Source organism: Eptatretus burgeri, chromosome 5, assembly GCF_056783735.1.
Source record: "Eptatretus burgeri isolate ZD-2024b chromosome 5, Ebu_testis_v1, whole genome shotgun sequence".
Taxonomy (NCBI): Eukaryota; Metazoa; Chordata; class Myxini; order Myxiniformes; family Myxinidae; genus Eptatretus; species Eptatretus burgeri.
The window spans coordinates 63,386,563-63,409,159 of NC_140965.1; the positions used below are offsets into that span (position 1 = coordinate 63,386,563).

The 22,597-nt window shown below is 45.0% G+C and overlaps 2 protein-coding genes across 13 annotated transcripts in view; one reads left to right on the plus strand and one right to left on the minus strand.

The window, feature by feature from the left end:
• The window catches only part of LOC147026552 (uncharacterized), a 199,110-nt gene extending 184,863 nt beyond the window's left edge, over positions 1–14,247 (plus strand). The window contains exon 8 of the mRNA XM_085882078.1: positions 13,553–14,247. Coding sequence (XP_085738204.1) covers positions 13,553–13,573 — 21 coding nt within the window. The 3' untranslated portion in view covers positions 13,574–14,247. The remainder of the gene's footprint in view (positions 1–13,552) is intronic.
• The window catches only part of LOC147026554 (leucine-rich repeat and calponin homology domain-containing protein 1-like), a 295,928-nt gene that overhangs the window by 38,467 nt on the left and 234,864 nt on the right, over positions 1–22,597 (minus strand). For 11 of the 12 annotated variants that reach the window (XR_015058390.1, XM_085882064.1, XM_085882060.1 and 8 more), the window contains 6 exons: positions 15,866–15,992; positions 15,511–15,616; positions 14,776–14,912; positions 9,072–9,175; positions 8,100–8,193; positions 7,870–7,957 (listed from right to left, as the gene is read on the minus strand). Coding sequence is in view for 11 of the 12 variants with exons in the window: in XM_085882064.1 (XP_085738190.1) it covers positions 7,870–7,957; positions 8,100–8,193; positions 9,072–9,175; positions 14,776–14,912; positions 15,511–15,616; positions 15,866–15,992 (656 nt within the window). In the remaining variant the exon portion in view is untranslated. The remainder of the gene's footprint in view (positions 1–7,869; positions 7,958–8,099; positions 8,194–9,071; positions 9,176–14,775; positions 14,913–15,510; positions 15,617–15,865; positions 15,993–22,597) is intronic. The other variant, XM_085882057.1, reaches the window with a different exon arrangement.

Below are 22,597 nucleotides of genomic sequence, written 5' to 3' on the forward strand. Positions count from 1 at the left end.
AGGTCATTGACCTGCTGCAAGACTCATTACCTTCAACGGAGACTCAGCTGTCTGACACCGAGTTGAACATTGCACTCCAAAATTCCTTGGTAATCTACTGATTTCATGACATGCACACATTCAAGGCACACAGTGGCAGAGGCAGCACAGCAACCCCAAAACATCATTGAACCTCCTCCATGTTTGACTGTAGGGAATGTGTTCTTTTCTTTGAAAGCTTCATTTTGTTTTCTGTAAACAGAGATGATGTGCTTTACCAAAAAGCTCTAATTTGGTCTCATCTGTCCACAGGACATTCTCCCAGAAGGGTTTTGGTTTGTTCAGGTGTGTTTTGGCAAACTCCAGTCAGGGTCTCTCAGCAGTGGGTCCTCCTGGTCACCTACCATAGAACCCCCTTTCATTGAGTTGGCGATGGATGGTACGAATTGAAACTGTCATACCTTGTGTCTGAAGGTCAGCTTGAATCTGTTTGGCAGTTGAACAAGGTGCTTTCTCTACCATTCGAACAATCCTTCACTGCAATTTTCAATCAATTTTTTGATTTTTGACTCTTGCAGCCACATTCAGGGAGTTTGGCTGCAGCGCCACGGGCCTTAAACTTCCTGATAACATTGTGTATGGTGGACACAAGAACATAAAGGTCTCTGGTGATGGACTTGTGGCCTTGAGATTGTCCATGTTTGGCTACAATCTTGTGTCTGACCTCCTCAGACAGTTCTTTGGTTTTCTTTCTTTTCTCCATGCTCAGTGTGGTACACACAGTGGACACAAAACAGCAGAAAGATTCCTTTTTCTCTCTTCAAACTGGTTGAATGAGTGATTTTCATATTGCAGGCACCTGCAATTCACCACACATGAGTTCAATTCCAAAGTAAAGGAGAATCACCTGCTTGAAATCTCATTATTTCTAACAACTTCTAAAAGGTGTCAATATTATTGTCCAGCCCATTTTCAGATTTCTGTGTGGAATAAGCAAAGATTTAATAATTATTTATCAGCTTTTTTTGTTTTGATCCACTGCAAACCAAAGAAATACATGTGGATACCAAAAGATTTTTTTAAATTCAACAATTTTGTGGAAGAAATGGTGCATTATTTGATAAAGGTGCAAGGGTGCCAATATTTTTGGCCATTACTGTACGAGCTGAAGTACCCAGCGTTGCCCAGGGAAAGTTAATGAAAATATATATTTAAATATTTCCTGCATGATAAGTTGAGGAATGCTGGCCTCATGGGTTTGTTTGGAGTACCATTCTTGGGCGTTGCAAAATGTGCTTGGACCACTTTTCCATTTTTACTTATTTTTATGAATACTATTTTAAAATACAACAAATCACAACCTCAACATATCTTCACAAAGCATATTACTCGACCGCTAACGGGAAAAACCCAGGCAGTGTACAAGAACATACTCACTCAAGGCCGAGACACAGAGGTGTTATAATAAACCTGTGTAAAACAATCATTTTAATACCAGGCGCACGTGAAAATACGATGATTTGATTTGTGTTGACAACAAATCACTCCAACCTCAACATACGATCTTCACAAGACACATCACCCGACCGTTCACATTTAAAATAAAAAAATATATATAAAAAAAACGCACAGTATATAAGCACAAGACCTGGGATCAAGGTCAGGTCAGGTCAGGTCAGGTCAGTTCAGGTATGGGAGCATGCGTCAGAGCAGCGCGTCACTGTGTCCACTTTCCGCCAGTACTCTAGGGGCCTCAGTCTGGCCATCCCCCAGGCAGATGCCTGGCCCATCCCCATCTCCTTGAGATGCCGAGGCACGTGGTCGGCCCATTGGCCTCCTCTACTCACGAGACTCCCTTGCTGAGAGAATCTGGTGAGCAGGATCAGCGTCAAGAAAACGAGCCACATGTGCATACAGCCGCAGCTGATGCTCATGGTCTATGCAGGAAACAAATCTCATTTGAATCTCTCTCAGCAACCGCTCGTTGGACACAAAGTCCGACCAGCAATAGCCAAGGATTCTCCAAGGAGACCAAGCACCAAAGGAATTAAGTCTCTGTCTCAGATCCTTGGTCACAGTCAAAGTCTCACATCCAGAGAGCAAGACTGGAAGCACCAAGGACCTGAAGAGTCAGACTTTCGTCCTCCTGCACATATACTGGCAGCACCACACCCCATTATCCAGTGAATCCATGACTCCCCAGGCCCAACCCATACCTCTATTGACCTCTGACTCACAGCCAGCAGAGACATGAATATCACTGCCAAGGTAAGTGAATCTCTCCATGACCTCAACATCCTCACCACAAACCTGCACAGACAGGACAGCAGCATCCAAGATGTCATTGAAAGCCTGGATCTTAGTTTTGATCCAGGAAACCCATAATCCCAGCGGCTCAGACTCCTCATTCAGCACCTCGAGGGCCCTCAAAAGAATAGCTAAAGTCTCCGCAATGATGACTGCATCATCTGCTAAATCAAGGTCAGAGATCTTGACATTCCCAAATGATGCACCGCAGCTTGATCTCTCAGACATCCTCCTCAGAATCCAGTCCATACAAGTGCTGAAAAGTGTGGGGGCCAGTACACACCCCTGATGAACTCCAGTAACAACTAGAAATAAGTCAGAGATGGTACCACCACATGTCACAGCACTCTCAGTACCAGAGTAGAGTTCAGACATCAGATTGATCAGTTTTGGTGGCACCCCACGAAGACCAAGAATCCTCCAGAGAGCAGAGGGACAACAAGGCCCTTCTACCAGTCAGTTGAGATGATGCCTGTGTTCCAGGCAGAGCACAGAACTGCAGGCAACGACACGAGTCCAGCATTTCCACAAGCGTTGAGAAGTTCAGCATGGATGCCACAGATCCCTGGAGCTTTACGCCATTTCAACCGGTTCACCCCAGCCTGTGTTGCCACAAGCGAAGGTGGACCACAGTTAATTGGAGGGTCAGCAACAGTTATTATAACACCCCTGATGTCCAACTCGACAGCTGGTGGATCAGCCTGGTACAACCGCTGAAAGTAACTGGCCTAGCAGGCCTTCACTTCAGACTCCTCTGTCAAGAGCCTATCACCCTCTGCTCTAACTGCAGTACACCGAGGGATAGGCTTGGATGAACACAATGCGCGAATTCCCCTGTAAGCAGGACAATCAGTTGACCACAGGTGATGCTCTTCCCCCTCACAGATTCCTCGCACATGGGCCTCCTTGTCCACCCTTATATTAGCACGTGTACAATTTTACGCCTCAGCTCCCTGAACAGCTCAGCTCTGCCATTCAGCCTGGCCCTGCGACTCTGGTCAATGGTATGCAGTGTCCCTTGAGAGACAAAATTCTTCTTTTCCCTAACGGTGAGTTCCAAGATATCCACTGGCAACATCAAGGACGGTGGTTATGAAGGCACTCCACAACTCTTCAGGACCTCACAAAGCACCCAGACCCCCCAAATCTCCACTCAGCTTGTTCGCAAAGTCCTCAGCTATCCTCTCATCCTTGAGCTTGCCAACATCCAGCCAAGGCTGGGATAGTACCATTCTCCTAGATTTAAGGGGCAACTTAAGAGTTGCGACAACAAGCCGGTGGTCAGTATTGAGGAACTGAGCACTCCGGTAGACCCTGCTGTTCTGGATCATCCTCAGCAACCATCAACGAGGACATGGTCAATCTCCTTTGCCACACCGCCAGCGTTGGAATACAAAGTCCAGCGATGAGCAGCTTGTGGGTGCTGAAACCATGAACCGGCCACCCTAAGTCCATGACTTCTTGCAAAGTCAAGGAACTTAGTGCTATTCAGGTTCACAGTTCCAGACCCATGGGGACCAACACACGTCTCAGAACCATCCCGATCAGTTCCAGTCGATGCATTAAAATCCCCCAAGACTAGAAGTGTATCTCGTCTGGGGCACTAATCAACCAGACTCGAGCGTGGCATAGAATATGTCGTTCAGGGTGAGATCACTCGCCTCAGTCGGAACATATACAGAGACTAGGGAAATGACACCCAAGGAGTGAAAAATCCTTCGTCTCATAATACGCTCGATGACCGGTGTTGCCTCAACTATCATTGGAATCAGCTTATTGGACACATCTACAGCAACTCCTTAACCATCAGAGCGACCAAACAAATAGTAGGTGTAACCACTCGCCATGATCTCGCCGCAATCCGGTCTCCGAACCTCAGAGAGTGCTGCAATATCGATGTCCAAACGCTTGAGCTCAGATGATAGACAGGTGATCATCCTCTCTTATGGATAGGACATTCCAGGCACCCACCCGAAGGGGCCGCCTCAGGTTAACCCAAGGAGACCGCCGTCTGGTGGACGACACCTCAGCACCACTCCGACAAACTCTCCCGCAATCTGACCCGGGAATGTTACCCCGTGGTTTCCCTCCTCTCAAAGATTGGGCGTCCTGAAGGCCTTGCCCCAATCCCGTCATCCGGTGAGCTGCCCTGCGAAGGGAAACTGCACAGGAGGTACTTCCACGGAGTTGATTTTCAGATTTCTTTGCGTTTTTGTGTTTGAGGGGTCAATGCCTGAAAGTAAATTACGTGATTTAAATATTTTTTTTTTTTTTTATCCAAACAGACCCTGCGACCTTCCTCCAGATGAAAGAGGAGGCCATGCAAAGTTTGGTTGCACAAACTTTCACATAAATCAGATACTGTGCGACTCCAAACCACGAGTGGTGAAAGCGTCAGCACCGTGTCCCAAACAGCCCTTGCTGCATGATACCGAGAGTGATAAGTGCCGCCTGCCACAAGGCACACGGAACATTATCTCCCACTTTACCAAATACAATCTGGAGTTATCAATGGTCTGTGGTCAGGTGGCATAATGATAATTAATGTCATTCAATCATCGTGACGTCACTACCATATATACACCCTTCAATTGCACTGTGTACACATGTACACGGTAAGCTGTTGTATTTTAGAATGTACTTAGATCTGCATGTCTGAAATGCAATGCCCATGAAATTGGAGCACGTGACATTCTGGCTTCCATTAAAGCTACTGCTGTTTGTATTTGGTCTGTCTGGCACATTTTGAGCCCTTTCATGTCCTAACATCTCACAGTTATACCTTGCATCAGAAGTGTACATTTATAGATGTCATCTCCACAAAAGACCCCCCTTTGCACTTTGTTGGCATCAGTATCAATTTGTGCAGCTGCCCCTGACAACCTGGGAAATTATTTGCCATTTAGCTTTTATTGGCGGAAACAGGGTGCAGTAAAAAGCCACCTAATGTCAGAAGCATGAAATGCATTTTAAATTAGTAAATTGCCTCGAAATGGTATCCTAGTGCTCTTCTGTTTATCTTGTCGACACTGGCATCGGAGGCCGGAAAACAAACCGCAGGTGAAATGAAAATATAAAGACCGATCTCACCATGCACTGCATTCATTATATGACGATAGTTTGCCTCATACTTAATATTAGGAAATTTATTGACAGGAGTCAGTCTTCATGGCTTGGCATCACAGTATACAGGTAGAACGGCATTCGGTGGAGCACATACCTCCACCAGGCTGAACAGTTTATGTTTTGTATGCCACCGATAGGTTGGATATGAATCTGGAGCTCAACCAAAATCGAATCAGCTTGTTCTCGTCACCTAACCAACTCATCCACCAAGTTTTGTCATAACTCGTCAACAACTTTTTTCACTATTGTGTTATACAGTATATCGTTTTTGGCCCCATTTCTTAATGGTAAAGTATCACTTCAAAAATGGTGAGGGGGTAGAGGGGGTGCAAGATGAATGTGGAACTCGGGTATTGGTAATTATAGTGAATCCTCTTTCATATATTTGTATATGCAGTATGATCCAGGCATTCCGTGTTACGAATGAAGTGCTATACAGGGGCAGTTTCTTCATGGATGAGGCAAGCTTAATCGATATACAACCTTTATCATGAGCAGAAAGCAGTAAGTTTATCCTCAATTTTTCAAGCCTTCATGAACTCCATTTCTCAACTTTCAAATTTGCTTTTGAAAGATATGAAAATTATATGTGAACTGATCACTGGTGTTGAACATACATATCATTTGATGGGGATGTCTTTGTACTGTGTGTAGTAAAAGCTCCTTCCTCAGCCCAAGCAAGCATCAAAGGCCAGTCACAGTCTGGGAGTTCTCCGTGGAGCGAAGGGATTATTGATCTGTACTGAGCTCATCGAGCAAGGATTTCATACAGAGCTCTGTTGAGTATGGCTCCAAATTCTGGGTTGGTGCTCTTGCTCTTGCTCCTCAAGGCGACTGCATAGACATGCAGGCGACTCTTGCTCTTGCTCCTCAAGGCGACAATACCTTCTGCACAATTGGAGTCTCAAAGACAGTCACTCTCCCACTAATGGCTACTTGGTGGGTTCTATTTTATCGTACATCTGGCCTTGCTCCTCCCGCTCTTGCCTATCTCTGATCTACCCAAACTACTCCAAGTCACACATGCTCCTCCAGAAATGCTCATCTGTTTAACCTCCAAAATCTAGACTGGTTGACCATCTACATTCATTTGTCCCCTTATTTTCCCAATTATGAAATCATCCTCCTGTATCAACTGTCTTCAACTTCCTCAATTCAGTCTTTCAAATGCACTACCCATCATGACCTCAGATGCTCACCAATGCCAATTCACACCATCTTCTACACACACTAATTATTCCCCAATTAGTTCCTCTCCAGGCCAATGTTACCAGTTTTTGTTATTCTTCCTTTCCTCACAGTGCATGTCCACCCACCATCCACATCCTTTGCTAGTTTGTCAACTTGCTGCCCTTTGTTCAGCTCCCTCATAAGCCAAAGACTTGTGCAAAAAGTTTTGAATTTTTTTTTTATTACAACAAAAAAATTGTGGATTTGTTATGAATAATATTATATATAGATATACATATACGAGCAAGGACCCACAGATCCACTGCAGCGGCTGTTGTTTTTAGGCCTGGACAGTTCTCTCAAACAAGCCTTTGGCACGGGGACAGCTGATCGATCTCCCTGGATTGACCCAGAGATCCCCCACATCCAAGATCACGTACCCCGACCTTCAAGCCAGGGTGGGAAAGGACAGAGACAGAGACACAGACAGAGACACAGAAAGACACAGACAGAGACAGAGAGAGACGGTCCGTGGGGACTGATCAGCACTTTGTGACCGTGCTGCCCTTACAAATGTTGGCAGGGAAGATTTGGCCCACGACATGCATTTGGGGGGGGGGAGGTGGGGAGGTACAACTTCCATGAAAAGGTGTCCCTGATAGTTGCCACCTCCACGGTAAGAGCCCTTGCTCAAAAGAATCCCACAATTTTTTAGGCAGTGTATAGGCAACAGACTACTGCCTCGATCACTCCAAAAAAAAACCCCCATGTTTTAAAGCAAAAATATACCCACTGCCAATGTGCATATATAATACATCGTGGTTACATAGCTTGGATCTATTCCAATTGCACTGCCCATAGACTGACACTCGAGGCCTGGAGGCTAAGGACTGAAGCCTGAGGCCTACAAGTACTGTGGACTTCACAAGGCCCATGATGCCTTTCGGCTCCAACGTTTCAATATTTAATGATCCTATTAGCAGTCGCGTTGGTTCTTTTACACTGATCGGAAAACTTGTAGGGAGGGCATGGTGATTGTGACTGACAGTTCCGAAGAGGTCTTTGGTTTCGCACAGCACCAAAATGCTGGCTTACGATTTTCCAGGTTGCAATTGTGCAGAGTCAGGCCAGCTTTCCAACCAATGGGTGGAAAGGAGTGTTTCACATGGATGGGCAGATGAACAAGCGTAAAGATGTTTGTTAAAACAAATGGTCCTCAGAATGACTTAATTTGGGAAACAAGAGCAAATATTGGTCAATATACAAAAAACACTACTACTAGCATACCTTCCACAGCTCCATTGGGAAAATGTTCAACTGTGGCTTCATTTGGACTTGGTTCTTGAGCAGAGTCTGGACAAATGTCATCATCCACCTGAGAAAATACAATGATGCAAACTCAACCACGTCAGTTCAATAGTGAGAGACACAGATATCGTGGTCTTAACATGACATGTGTGTGGCAAGCATGAGGGGATCAGCTCTATTTGTAGCAGTTTATACAATTAAACCATCACCTCACACACCTCCAGGCGCTTCTCGCTACTTTCACTGCCGATCCCAGAATCTGGTCGCCAAGTTTTACCTCGAACACCCATTTTTTCCAGTTCACTGCAAAGAAGTACATGTATTGGATTAAAAATAAGTAAAAATAAAAAAGCCTCTGCCCTTTATGGGAGAAACTTTTGAACAAATACCCACAACCATGTGAAGACCATCAATGTATTCTCAAAATTAAAGGTCATGCAATTTCCATTATAAACTAACCAATTCCTTTGTTCATACACTGCGGAGTTTTGTAATGACAGACAATTACATGAACCGGTTGTTGTATAAAGCATTTATTGGTAGTACAGGTGTGTGTGGCAAACACAAACCTGTCTACGTTTTAAAAAAATGAAATTTTGGGAATCCTGATGAAAGATTTGAATGATGGTCAGGACATTCAAAGAAGAGGACAGCACTGAGGTTTACCAGGCAGGCTACAAGGGTCTTCACCCACAGCGACGAAGCATACCCTGTATGATTACAGATAAAAGGCTTGCATGTTCGAATAAGCTCTCAAATGTCAAAAAAAGATTTGGGATGGCAAACTGTACAGTTTTATTTTTAATAACCTTTCTGCAAAGTAGTGGGTTGTTTGAATGGTAAAAGCAGTTTTCAAAGGAGAAAGATAAGCCATTAACACAAATTAAGAAAATAATAGATCCATAACCACTGGAGGAGACTCGCTTATAATCAGGAATATAAAACAGGGTATCTCTCCCAGTACAAGTCTTCTCACACACATTTTGGTTCAAATAACATAAGAGCCACAAATATCTATGAAAATCAAACAAAACTTTCAGAAGTCTGAGCTCGAAGATGGCACATTGTTTGCGACCTTAAATGCGGCTGCAAAGTGGCCTATAACCAAACCGAGCAGTCACTTTGCCAATAATTGGTTTAAGAGGAACGTCGTTATGTTTGCCAACTCGGCAAGACCTTACCAGCTCTGAACAGGCTGAGATGAGAGTTGACATCTTGGCAGTTCAGATGTCTGAGCGTTCCGACTCAGATATTTCAGAATGTGCACCCTTCCTTTGACACAAACCTGCACCACACCAATGGAAAGAAGAAAAAAAAGTGTTTAACAGGAGTAAGAGCTTTGGTGACCTGTTTAACGTTCCAGTCTGAGCATTTGCTTCATCGTTTCTAGAGCACAGATTTGATTCCAATTAACGACATTGAGTCATCCATTTTCTTCTGATGTCCTCATCTTTCATGCCATTAGATATACAAAATCCGATGAGCCTGTGACACACATACATACATATATATATATATATATAAATATATATATATATATATATATATATATATATATATATATATATATATATCTCTTCTTCTTCTTCTTCTTCTTCTTCTTCTTTCGGCTGCTCCCGTTAGGGGTCGCCACAGCGGATCATCCGTATGATCCGCATAGTGATTTGGAACATGTTTTACGCCGGATGCCCTTCCTGACGCAACCCTGGTCACCTCTTACGACACAGGGATATGGTACACCTACTTTAACCGGGGTATATACCGGCCCAGTACACTGGTACTCATTTGCCGACCTCGGAAGGATGACAGGCTGAGTCAACCCCCTGGTGTATTAATTCAGTGGCCCAACGGGGCTTGAACTCAGGACCTTTTGGATCCCAAGCCACTGCCCTAACCACTGCGCCAACACCAGGATAGATATATATATATATATATATATATATATATATATATATATATATATATATATATATATATATATATATATATATATATATATATATATATATATATATTTACGAATTTGATTGCACACAACATTCAGGTTCCTTTAGTCAGTTATGTTGATAAGTGCTTGTTCCCTAGATAGCTCACCTTCCATTGTTTAATGGGCAGAAATAGATTAAGTGTGCTGCGATTCAATTTAAGTTAGGGAGCGATCACAACACAATGGAGACGCCCCTCCCCCTCTTCAGCGAAGAGGAAGAAGAGCCCTCCCGTCCTGAATCACGGGACGTAAACAACTCCTTCCCACCCGTGATTGAGCGGGGGATGGAGCACGAGGGCATGAGTCACGCCCGGGAGCGGGGGAGGGGGCTGATAAGAATAAAGAAGACACACTCTGCTTGACTCGGGTTGAGAGGGCTGGTTGTTCAGTAGAGCTTCGGCTTCTGCTTGGCTCAAGTTGGGGTTGAGGTTTTTTGATTCGGCTTGGCTTTTCAGCAGGCCTTCGGGTTCTGCTCGGCTCAGAGTTCTTGGTCCTTGCTTTGTTCATCGGCAGAGAGTTGAGCTGGTTGCTCGGCTCGAGCTGCTGGTGGTGGCTACTTGCTCTTGGTTCGTGTTGTGAGAGGCTTTTGTTCATCAGAAGAGAGTTGACCTGGTTGTTCGGCTGGCTCTTCTTGGTTCGTGGAGCTCTTTGTTCTCCGCTTGGTGCGACTCATCGGACTCATCGTGGTGGTGGTTCCTCGGGGAAGTGACGCATCGATGGGAAGGATCGGCGCCTCGTCTGACCAGCATGTGTTCAGAAGCGCGAGAGGATTCGCTGGAGCTCGGGAAGGATCGCGGCTCACAGCGATTGAATCCAGCTCGCTCTCGCTGGAGACCAGGTCCGAACAGCTTGAAGACCACACGAGGTGGAGAAGTTCGAGATAGGTTCTGGGTTTCAGCTCATCTGTCCTCCGAGCTGGAGTCCGTTATTAAAGGAATCAGCCACCATTTCTTGGGTGTGCGTGTGTGTGTACGTGTGTCCGTGGGCACGTCTAATAAGTAGGAAACTGTTAAGTGCCTGTGTTGTATTTGCTTCACATTGGAATTGAACTCTGCTGTAGGATTTTTTTGCTCGTCTTTTTCCTCATCCACCCATTCATTGCATTGCCTGTGTTCAAATAAATGTCCCCATTGTTAAATGTCACCTGCTCGTTGCGTCCCTTCCTCTCATTGACTGCCATGGAGTGTTCGGAATGTTAGCTGGTTTTTAACACCGATAAGATAATCGGGTCCGACGGGACTTCGCGATATATAACCGCTCGGCAATCGCATACGAAACGAGCTGCGTAAAGCGGTTCGTTTTCGTGCAGGTCCCGTTGAGGTGTAGATCCCTGGTATTTCTGTCTGCGCGAATAATTAGGTATATCGATAATTTGGCGATTGACCCTGTAGCGCGTGGACAGAAGAGTTGGCTGATCTATGGTGTTATAAAAACACCCGAAGCTGGGTTTCGGCGTCGATCCGGAAGCTACGACTGGATTGCTCGTTTGGTGGTCACGTGTGGCCGCAATTGGGCTGAGGCGGTCGTCCGCACGCAGAACGGGCGAGAATCTACAACACTGTTGTCAGGACGTGGGATACAAACCCCTCCGTCTCCAACCAAATTAACGGGAATCGGATCAAGGATGTGTAGAGCGACCCTCCGTTCCCCCAAAGTACGGGCGTATAAAGTTTTTTTTATTCCGATACGCAAAATGGCGGCTCAAGGCGAGCAGGCGCAGGGTGGTTTAGATGTAGAGTTAGATGAACCCATGGTCCAGGACACCCGTGAGGAGGACACCTCCTTACCCCAGGGTTGGGAAAATGGCTATGCCATGCATCTGGTTATTTTTATTACTACAAATGCACGACTGAACGTGGTCAGTGGATGCGGCCAGGGCAGGTGACAATGCAGCAGTTAATGGACGTCATGGACCTTGCGATGAAGCGCAAGGATTGGAGTCTGGGAACAATGGCGGATGATGTAAAAATGCTCCGAGAGTTTGCAAACGGGACCAGGACGCTACCTGAAGGAAATACTGAGTCGCGGGGGAGTGTGGCGGCAGTTCGGACCACGATAACGGGTGAGGAAGAATTGACAGAGAAAATAATGACGATTCGAAGAGAAGTGTATGAACTCGGACAGTTGATGACGAGCGTTGCCGCCACGACAATTATCGGGGAAACTAAAAAACTCGGACACGAGGGGAAGACGGAAGAGTTAGAGGTGACGGAGACACGGATAATAAAAGAAATAACAGAGAAATCAAAGGAGGGAGAGGTGATGACGACGGAGACGCAGGAATTAAAAGAAATAACGCATAAATTAAAGGAGGTAGAGGTGACGACGACGGAGACGCAGGAATTAAAAGAAATAACGGAAAAATTAAATGGGGTGACTGATACGCGTACGGCGAGACACGTAGAGACGAGGGAGATAATAAAGGAGAGAAATGAAATAAAAACAGAGACACAGGAGATAGAGGGTGACTTGGACGGGGTGAAAGACGAGCACACACAGGTAGAGCAAATGGAGGACAATGGGGGTGAGCTGGCGGAATGTGTCGTGACCCGGTGCGAGCAGCAGGATAGCCTTCTTCAGGAACGGAGGGAGACGATGTGCCCCCTTGAAGTAGATCGCGACGAGGTGGGTCCGGTTGAGCTTTGCGAGTTGGGGGGGGCGAGTGCTGTTAATGGATACACGCAGAGGTTGGGGGGTATGGAAGCCCCGGGATCCCTTGTGGTAGCACGAATCCCCAGTGTAATTGTCCCGGTGTGTGTGTGTGTGCCGAATTGAGTGTTGAAACGCGCGCATATTACGAGTGAAATGGCGTGCGTTAGTAAAATGGGATGCGTGTGTGAAAGGCCGTGTGTGAGAGAAACTGCATGTGTGAGGACGCGGTATGAGAGGGAGATAGCGGTTGGTATGCGGGAAACCGCAACCGCCTGTCCGGGTGTCATGGTGCGGTTTGTGAGAATCATGGCACGTGGGGGTGTGTGTGTTGAATGGCGACGAAGACGGAGCCAGACAAGGGACAAAGGCCGTGTAGCGGCCGTAGCTGTTTTGGGGACCGTGCCGGATTCGCACGGCAGCGCGAGCGAGGTCCATGCTGTGCTTCGCACAAGGCCGCCGCGTGCGCGCCTGCGCGAGTGAAATCCGGTCCGGAAACGTTCGCGGTGGATACAAGCCGATCCCGTGGGACGGACGGAAGTTAGGCTGGAAATGTGAATTTGGATCGTCTGGGTTCTTAGTATATGCTGTTGTGTAATATTGTGAAAATTTAAGGTTAATTTTTGCCAACCTAATTTTTTAGTGACAATGGACCATAAATTTATCAAAAATTCTGGTTGGCATTTTTTTGGCCGCCATCTTGAAATTCACTCGGGGAAAAAAACACATTTTCGACCATATCTTTACCTCTGATAGAGGTATTTACATGATATTAGTGTCTAAATGTATGTTTTAGAGGGCTTGCAATCATTTGTAATACTTTATAAAGGTCTAAATATCAAACTTGACAAGGAAATTGTGAATAATGCCATTTTTTAGCTTATTGCGGCAGCCAAAATAATGAAATTTTTATTAAGTTCTTTTTTGATATTTCATAGCTGTTATGACCTAATTTGACTATTTTCCCATAAATACCTATTATCACATGTTTAATATTTATCAAATATTTGTTTCTGCTTTTTTCAGAATATAGCTACAACAGCCTGAAGAAAGATGGGAGAGCCACCTACAACAACACCACGCACCAATACAAACTATATGCTGTGTATTAAATGTCAATAATTACCGCCGCCGAGGCATGGACTCTACAAGACCCCTGAAGGTGTCCTGTGGTATCTGGCACCAAAACATTAGTAGCAGATCCTTCAAGTCCTGTAAGTTGCGAGGTGGAGCCACCGTGGATCGGACTTGTCGGTCCAGCACATCCCACAGATGCTCAATCGGATTGAGATCTGGAGAATATGGAGGCCAGGGCAACACCGTGAACACTTCATCATGTTCCTCAAACATGTCCTCTTGGTAGCCTCTGATCAGTCTCCTCCTTGCTTGGTCATCCAGTTTGGCGTGACGGCCTGTTCTTGGCAGGGTCTTAGTGGTACCATACACATTCCACTTCTTAATGATTGTCTTGACTGTGCTCCAAGGGATATTCAAGGCCTCTGAAATATTTTTTTTTACCCATCCCCTGATCTGAGCTTTTCCACAACTTTATCCCGGAGGTCTTTTGAAAGCTCCTTGGTTCCTCATGGTCGAGTCTTTGCTGTGAAATGCACTACCCAGCCGAGGAAACCTACAGGAATAGCTGATTTTATCCTGAAATAATCAGAATCACGACAATTTAACTCAGGTTGAGGCCAATAAACTTGGTGTGCGATTTTGAAGGTGATCGGTTATACCTGAGCAAATTTAGAATTGCTATAAGGGGGGGGGGGTGGACACTTATCCAACCAAGATATTCTAGTTTTGTATTTTTAATTAATTTTCTGAAATTTGTAGAATTTGTTTTTCACTTTGAAGTTGTGAGTTACGATGTGTAATTAAAGGTGGAAAAAGTCTGACTTAATGCAATTTAATGCCAGGCAACGATGCAACAAAAGGTGAAAATTTTGAAAGGGGGGTGTAGACTTTCTATAGACACTGTTACACCAGGGTGAGGTTTGTGTCTGCCCCACTGTTCTTAACCCCCACTCTTCCACGTCCACCCCATCCCTCATCAATTTAAGTTGATAAACTGCTACAATGAAGTAATGTGGTGTTGATGTAGCACAGGCTTGATGGGCCAAATGGCTGCCTCCGATTTCAAAGTGCTTTGTGAATCAAACGGACATTTCACATTGAAAAACAGACCAGGTGCAAATGCACACGTTTTAAGGTGAAACAGCTCATGACATGTACCATACTTCACACACCTGTGCAGGTGGAAACTTTAATGGGTTGTTATCCACAGCCAACGTCTCGAGGAGGTGCAGATTGCGGAAGACAATGGGTATTTCGATGATACAGTTACAGCTGAAATCAAGCGACACCAGAGGTAGCTCAGAAATCTCTGCGTGATGGGAATAAAGCATTAAATTTTAACTACTTAATAAAAGTTTGACATCAAACATCATCATTTATAATAAATTTTTTAAAAAAGCAAAATACATCACATAAAGTTAATGCACTATGAAGATACAACTTAACTTTGTTTCATCATTCCAATCAACAAAATTTTTATAGCTCTGCACTTCAGCAACCTGGTCAATAAATATATTATTTCACTTCCCAGGTTAATGGTTTTTCAAATCAAAATTGAGAGTACATTCAAGGTTAGTCGAGGCACATTCAAAGAGCCGGAATAAAAATATATAAGGTTCCCACAGGCAAAACAATGCACAAACTTCAAAACGTTTCCAGGGTCAGGTCAGGTCATAACCTGTTCAGATGAGGTCATAAACCTTACAAAGATAAGCTGCATCCAACATTTGTTCACCACTTCACCGATATGATGAGATGGCAGAATCTTACCATACACACATCCCGTCTTTCCCACACTGACGATTTTTAAAAGGATTTGAGGAGTGCTCGTTTTCAAACCAGAGATCCATGCATCCGAGCATTGGGGTTTGGCTGTACGCTCTGCATTTGATTACTTGACCCCTCACCCTCTGGGAGGTGTTGCAGACGATTACGCCGCACATTGAGCTCCCTTAGAAGCACCAGGTTGCCGAGTTGAGGGGGAATCTCTTGCAGTTCATTGCAGCTGACGTCCTGAAACACAACATAGCACACCCTGCAGGTCAATGCACACCATAGGGGAAAGGAGAGGCTTGTCTGTCCCACATGTCATTCCTCTTGGTATGCCCACTTTTCCTTCCCCTCCATCTCATCCCAATTTCATACCTTTCTTGAATATTCCTCTACGTATCTACGACGCCCACACAGTGTTTGAGGTGCTCAAGCGGATGTAATAAATACATAAATAAATAAAAGAGAATAAGCAATGTATTGAGAACATACCAGCTCGTGGAGATTTTTCAAATCTCCAATTTCCGGTGGTAACGATCCAATCTTGTTGTTGCCTAATACAAGGACACGGAGAGGCAGTCGACATAGCTGTACAGGCAGCGATGATAGCTGATTCCGGCTGGGGGAGGTCGTGGAAAATGCAACAATGAACTACAATGATAGATCAAGAGGAGAGATTAGCCTTTCTCACTTTACTTGATCTTACTTCCCAATTGCTGCCCGAACTGAGAAACAAATCGTAAAATTTCAGGACAATAAGCTAAACCTATTAAATTTGAGAACACGGAAAGATAAGTGACACTTTCAAAAATCGAAGATGATGTCATAATAATATGGACTTGTAAGTAACATTGAAATGCCAGAGTCCCGATTACGCATAAAGTAGAAACGATCACATGTACAAAAACCATTGCATCCTTCTACATACAAGTCTTAAATTTTAAGTGTGTCACATCTCCCACAAGTGGAGCATTATCACGAAAGGGCTCCTTGGAAAATAAATGCATGACACATTGACCTTCCAATGATTCACTGATATAAAACACGATTCTTAAAATGAACAATGGAAAAATTAAAGGTTCTTTTTCGTGGATGGTGAAGCAGAATTATCTCTTGACCCTTTTGAGTTGAACAAGATTTGTGTGCAACAAAACAAAACTGGGTGAAGATAAAACAGTGTAGCAGTTTCTGGTCTTGGGGCCAGAGAAGGAGCAACTCGCAAGACCACAACGGAATCTCAAGTTTGCTTGTGTTTCATTATCAGCGGTGTGGGTCTCAGCTTGGCACGGGCCCCTGAGAACACTTTGCATTCTTAGGAATCCTTGCTATGAAGTAGGTGGGGGGAAACCTTTCCTTAGTCTGAGGGTCATAACAGCTATTGTTAAACTCACTGCGGGCTAATTATATGCATGGTCATGTGTTAGCAATTTAAACAACATATATGCAGACAAGTAATGTAACTAATCGTTCTGATTGACACCAACTAAACAAAAGTAACATCGGAAATCGAATTCATTTTAATAATACACTCATGAAGTCATAATACTCATGTAAATTTCAAAATAACTTGCCTAATGTAACTTCTGAGATTGTTTCCTTTTGACGAGAGCAGCCATGTTGGGTAGAATATTTGGTGTGGCTATTCCCAAGTTGTTTGAGTTCATGGATAATAGTAATGGATAAACAGAAAATACAACACAACTGAATCAAAATGAGTCACGGGTCCAATCTGGCCCACATGCTAGAGGTTCCCCATGCGTACTGTAATCTGGAGAGCAAGACTAGAAAATACTGTAGAATTTGATGCACGTGCATCAATGGACATGCCTCCACCCCCCCCCCCCCCCCCCCGTTAGATGTCAACACACTGTTACCTTAGATCTCAGTTAAAGGTCACATGAAAAATTGAAACGTCACATGAGAGAGCACGTGGGACAAAAAAAAAAATATATATATATATATAGAGAGAAGTAGAAGAGAACATCAGATGCTTATTACTCAAGTTATCATCTAAAAAATTATTTTCAAAGGGCACGTGACCTTTGTCCTGCTCAACCCAAAATTGAATCAGTGCATCTTGGTTTCAGTTTATATTGTGCCAAGTTTGGTTGAAATGCCTTCAGTGATTCACGAGTTACCATGGTAGCAAAAAAACCAATAACAGATGGAGGGACGGACAACCTGAAAACAATGTCTCTGGCCTTCGGCCACGGAGGAATAAAAAGCTTTCAGGAACGATTGCTGTGATGTATCGGTATATTCCCTCCGTAAGTCTTCATCAATGAACCGAGATGTTGTACAAAAGGTTTAATGGCAAATCAGAGGAAACTTCAAACACCATCATTAAAACCAAATCAATCATTTATTTACCCAAGCAGGAAAATTAACACAACCTTAAAACACCACTTCAAACATTGTCGATTGTAAGAACCTGTGTAGCTAGCATGGCATTGCGGTGAAGTGTGAGAGAGCCTTTTTGAAGGGATGCTCAGGTGGTCGATTCATCTACAAACACTCACTTATATATGATGTTATCTATCCCAAGGTTCCTTGAGAAAACAGTGATTGTATGTGCCAGTATTATGACCATTTAACAAGGATGAAAGGGGGTGGGGCTGCACACCTCTTCCCCCAACCTATCCACCACAGTGAGACAACTCCATGGTTACCTGAAAGTCACTTTACCCCTGCTACATTTCTTACCTCATTCCCTCCCTCCCTTTCCCACCGTGGTATATACAACACCAACTCAGGAGCATGATTGAGCACATACAGATACAAGTAGAATGGCACTCAGGAGAGCGCATACTGTTGTGGGGCCGGGTGTCGGTGGCGAGCACGACCGCGAGAGGGAGCAGTAGTGGGCTCCACCGAACACACCGGAATTTAGGTCGTGACCCTCGGATAAGTCCGGAAGGCATGGGTCCCTTACTGGACCATGAATCGCCAATAATTTGACCGCGTGGGGTAGGGTAAATTGCCAAACTTCAATATACATAAGTACCCACACGGGAAAGCTACCAGCGAATTCACCCTCGACAGTCCTCGAGCGGGACGAGCAGTTACCGTGCTCGAATCGTGTGTAACCCGAGCGGATGGTCACCGAAGCCTGTCGGTCCAAATGCACAATTTACTGCCTTGCTATTTCTCATTACGCACCGTGCTAAGCCAATGAAAGAAATGACAGGGAACGAGCTGGGACATTCAACAACAGGGAAATTTATTTATAATAATAATCGGGGAGGGAAGCACACAAAGAGCAGAGTTATCCGAATAAGAAATGTAATGTACAATGAGCAAAAAAAAAAAAAAAAAAAAAAAAAAAAAAAAAACTTACACAATTCTACTTGAAGACGGGCCCACACACAGACACACCCCCCAAAAGAAATTATGGCCGCGGCCTTTATTGATAGCCCCAGCACGGAGGGAAGGTGAGCTGGGAAGGTGAGCTGGGAAGGATGCTAGCTTGGACCTTCCCGCCTTGTGCGGCCCTTGACGATCCGGCTCGGCAGGACTCGAACCCGCAACACGATGCCGCTCCAAGCACCAGGTACCACGCTCTCCAACCGGCCACGTACCAATCAACCAAGACCAAGGAGAAGATCAGAGACGACAATGACCCAGGACCAGACGAACCAGCCAGCACCAAGACCCGCGACCCCCAAGACGACCAACGCTCCGAGCCTGGCGTTCCTTTTATTCCTTTTTCCTCCAGGGTGAGAAAAATCGCCATCTGAGGCGATCTTCACTCTCATTGGCCGGGGTGTCGTGGGAAAGTCGCCCTCTGGGGCAATCTCAAACCCATTGGCCGGAGTGTCGTGGGAAAGTCGTCCTCTGTGGAAATCTCAAACCCATTGGCCGGGGTGTCGTGGGAAAGTCACCCTCTGTGGAGTCATTGGACAAGGGGCACACCCCTGCCTTCCTGGACGGAGTCTCGATCTGAGGCGATGGAAATATCCGCCCACGTACGTGGTCAAACGCACGTGGGCAATGGCGTTGGTGTGTGAAGTGAAGTGAAGGAGAATTGTTGTAAAAGAAACTGCAGCGCACACACGTAATTCCTGTTAGACACAGGTAGGGGACCCGAACTAGAAACACATACTTATCGAAATAACTAAACTTGGGGACTGCATTCTGTCTGTGTGCACAAGGCTTCCAAATTCGTAACAATACCTCCACCAGGCTGAACAGTTTATGTTTTGCATCCCACTGTTAGGCCGGATCTGGTTCCAGACTTCAAAAATCGAGTCGGATTGTTCTCGTCACCTCTCCAACTCATCCACCAAGTTTTGTCATAACCCGTGCACCTTTTGAGATATCATGCTATTGTTGCGGGCCGGGGTCCGGTGGCGAGAACGACCACTAGGTGGGTGAAGTTACATCGTCTCCCACCAGACTCCAGGAATTGTAGGCCGTCGCTCACGGATAATTCCGTGACCCGGCGGGTTGCGGAATTGTAGGCCGTCGCTCACGGATAATTCCATGACCCGGCGGGTCACTTAACCGACCGTGGACGCCAATACCTCAACTGCGTAGCATAGGGTCTTCCTGCCAGGTGTAATCAGTTTACCTAATTAACCACGCGGTTTTGACTACCGGAGAACCACGCCCTCGGTACGCCTTGCCCGAAACAGATCACTACCAACTGCGGTAGAGTGCCAACTCCCAACTCCGGATCGGATGCAGCCGAGCAGAGCTGCCAAGGACACACCGGGTAGAATGAACAGATTATCAGGGATAAAGACCAGGCTAAACTTAGATCCGAACCATGCTGGACCAATGAAGGAAAAGACAAAAACGAAGTGGGAAACATTTCTACAATCATTTATTTACACTCTTCTTCTTCTTCTGTCGGCTGCTCCCGTTAAGGCCCGGTCACACCTTGACGTTTTAGCCAGCTATGGCAACGTATTAAAATGTATCTTAAACGCTGGCTTACGTTGAACTTTTGATGTTTTTTTTTAAAGATTCGGACATATTCATAGCGACTTGGTCTTATGTATAACGCATTGGTAACGGACACAGAACGTTTCGTTGTGTTATAGATAACTTATACCAACGAATGCTGAACCTGTTGTCGGCCTACACAACCGATGCCCAACGATAGTCTAACTTAGGCATAGCGCGTTGCACGCATCGCCGACGATGTCGTGACGTAGCCTATTAAAAGGCTGACGCACAACGATTCGAATCATAACTGCCGTAGAAATGGAAGTGTCAACATCGTGGTCACACCTTGGCGATCTTGCCAGCGTATGCCGACCTAAGAAAAATGTGTCTAAAACGTTGGGGCACGTCAAATACGGTATGAGTAAGTTTGGTATACGTGAGTACAATGCTAAAGTACGCTATCATATGTCGTAGTAAGTAGAGTACGTCAAGAAATTTTAAACATGTTCAAAATTTTACGACGTACTCGGCGTATGACACACGTTCCGCATGCGATGGGGATAAGTTTTACACACGATATGTGGACGCTTACACACGTCCACAAAGGCTACTTATAAGCTACTCATAAGTCGAAACACGTCGCGGTAATGTCTTTTTTACGCGAAACTTATTTCTAACTTATGTTTGACGTGCTTTGAACCAATTCTTTACGTAGTCCCAACACACACAGACGTATGTAGACGTATTCCGGTCGACAAAAAAATAAATTAATGTGTTTCTAGCTTACAACTGCCATATAAAGACGTGTTCCCAGCGGTTTTGGGAATTGGTATATAAAAATGCTGCTCATAAAAGGGGAACCCAACGGTATTTTCGAGTCCTTTTTGAGTCGATGTCCATGTCAGCAGTAACAGTATCAGTATCAGTATTAGTAGTAGTTTGTTCATGTTGGCAGTAGTAGGTGAGTGTGAGGGGGAGGGTGTGGGTTATGATGGATCGTCCTTGCGTTTAACGATTTAAATGATAAACTCAACAATTGAAATGGCTGCATCTCCACTATTGAAAGTAGACGCTTGCGCTCAACAATTGGATTTTTTTTCCACTCAACGACTTTTAAACGGTACCACTCAGCTATTTATTGTTTACAATGAACGATTTAAATTGCTGTCACTCGCCTTTGTTTTTTGACGCTGGGGTTTGGAAATTTGAAGCGTTTCTTCTGAACGTGTTAAAACGCTCAAACTCGACTATTTTAAATAGACGCTGCCGATGGACAATTGGAATCATAGCCAAGCTAGACATCAAAGTGTGAACATCCTCGGCATGCCGAAGAAAAGTTTGAAGAATGCTGCAAATAAGTGTCCTGGCCGTGGCCGTGGACGCTGACGCAAGGACGATCCATTATACCGACGTCTTTCAGCCTATGAGCAACTTAAAAGTAACGTCTGTCGATGTGTGCCAACGATCGCGTAACGTGCCAACAACACGTTAATCATAGGTTAGAAATAAGTTTCGGGTACGCTAAACATTACCTCGGCGTGTCTCAACTTATGATTAACTTACAAGTAGCACGTGTTGACGTCTGTCAACGATCGCAGACCGTGCATACAACTTGTGGCCAGCGTAGCGGAATGTGTGAGTGAAACGCCGGCATACGTCGTGAAATTTCAAGCATGAAAAAAATTTGAGGACAACCAAAAAGTACAACGTTTAAAGCCAACGTACAACGACGTATGGCAGTGTTTTTCAGCATGCTCTCAATGTTATCAAAACTTACCCATAACGTATTCAACGTGTGCCAGCGTTTTAGAAAAAAAATTCAAAAATCGGCATACATTGGCTAAAACGTCAAGGTGTGACCGGGCCTTTAGGGGTCGCCACAGCGAATCATCCGTTATGATTTGGCACAGGTTTTACGTCGGATGCCCTTCCTGACGTAACCCTGGTCGCCTCTTACGACACAGGGATATGGTACACCTATTCTAACTGGTGCATACACCGGGCCCAGTACACTGGTACTCACTTCGCTGACCTCGGAAGGATGACAGGCTGAGTCAACCTGCTGGTGTGTATTAATTCAAGCGGCCAACAGGGCTTGAACTCAGGACCTTTTGGATCCCAAGCCGCTACCCTAACCACTACGCCAACACCAGGCTTATCATTTATTTACACTAGGCGAGGAAAAACATGTGGCACAGGAACAGGTTTATTGGTGTGTTATACAGAGGACAGAAGAGAGATGTAGTGCGACAATTTTACAGCAACTTCAAAAATAGCTCCGCAAAGCGGGCGTAACCCCTCAGTCCACGCATTGTAAAAGGAAGCAGTGATATC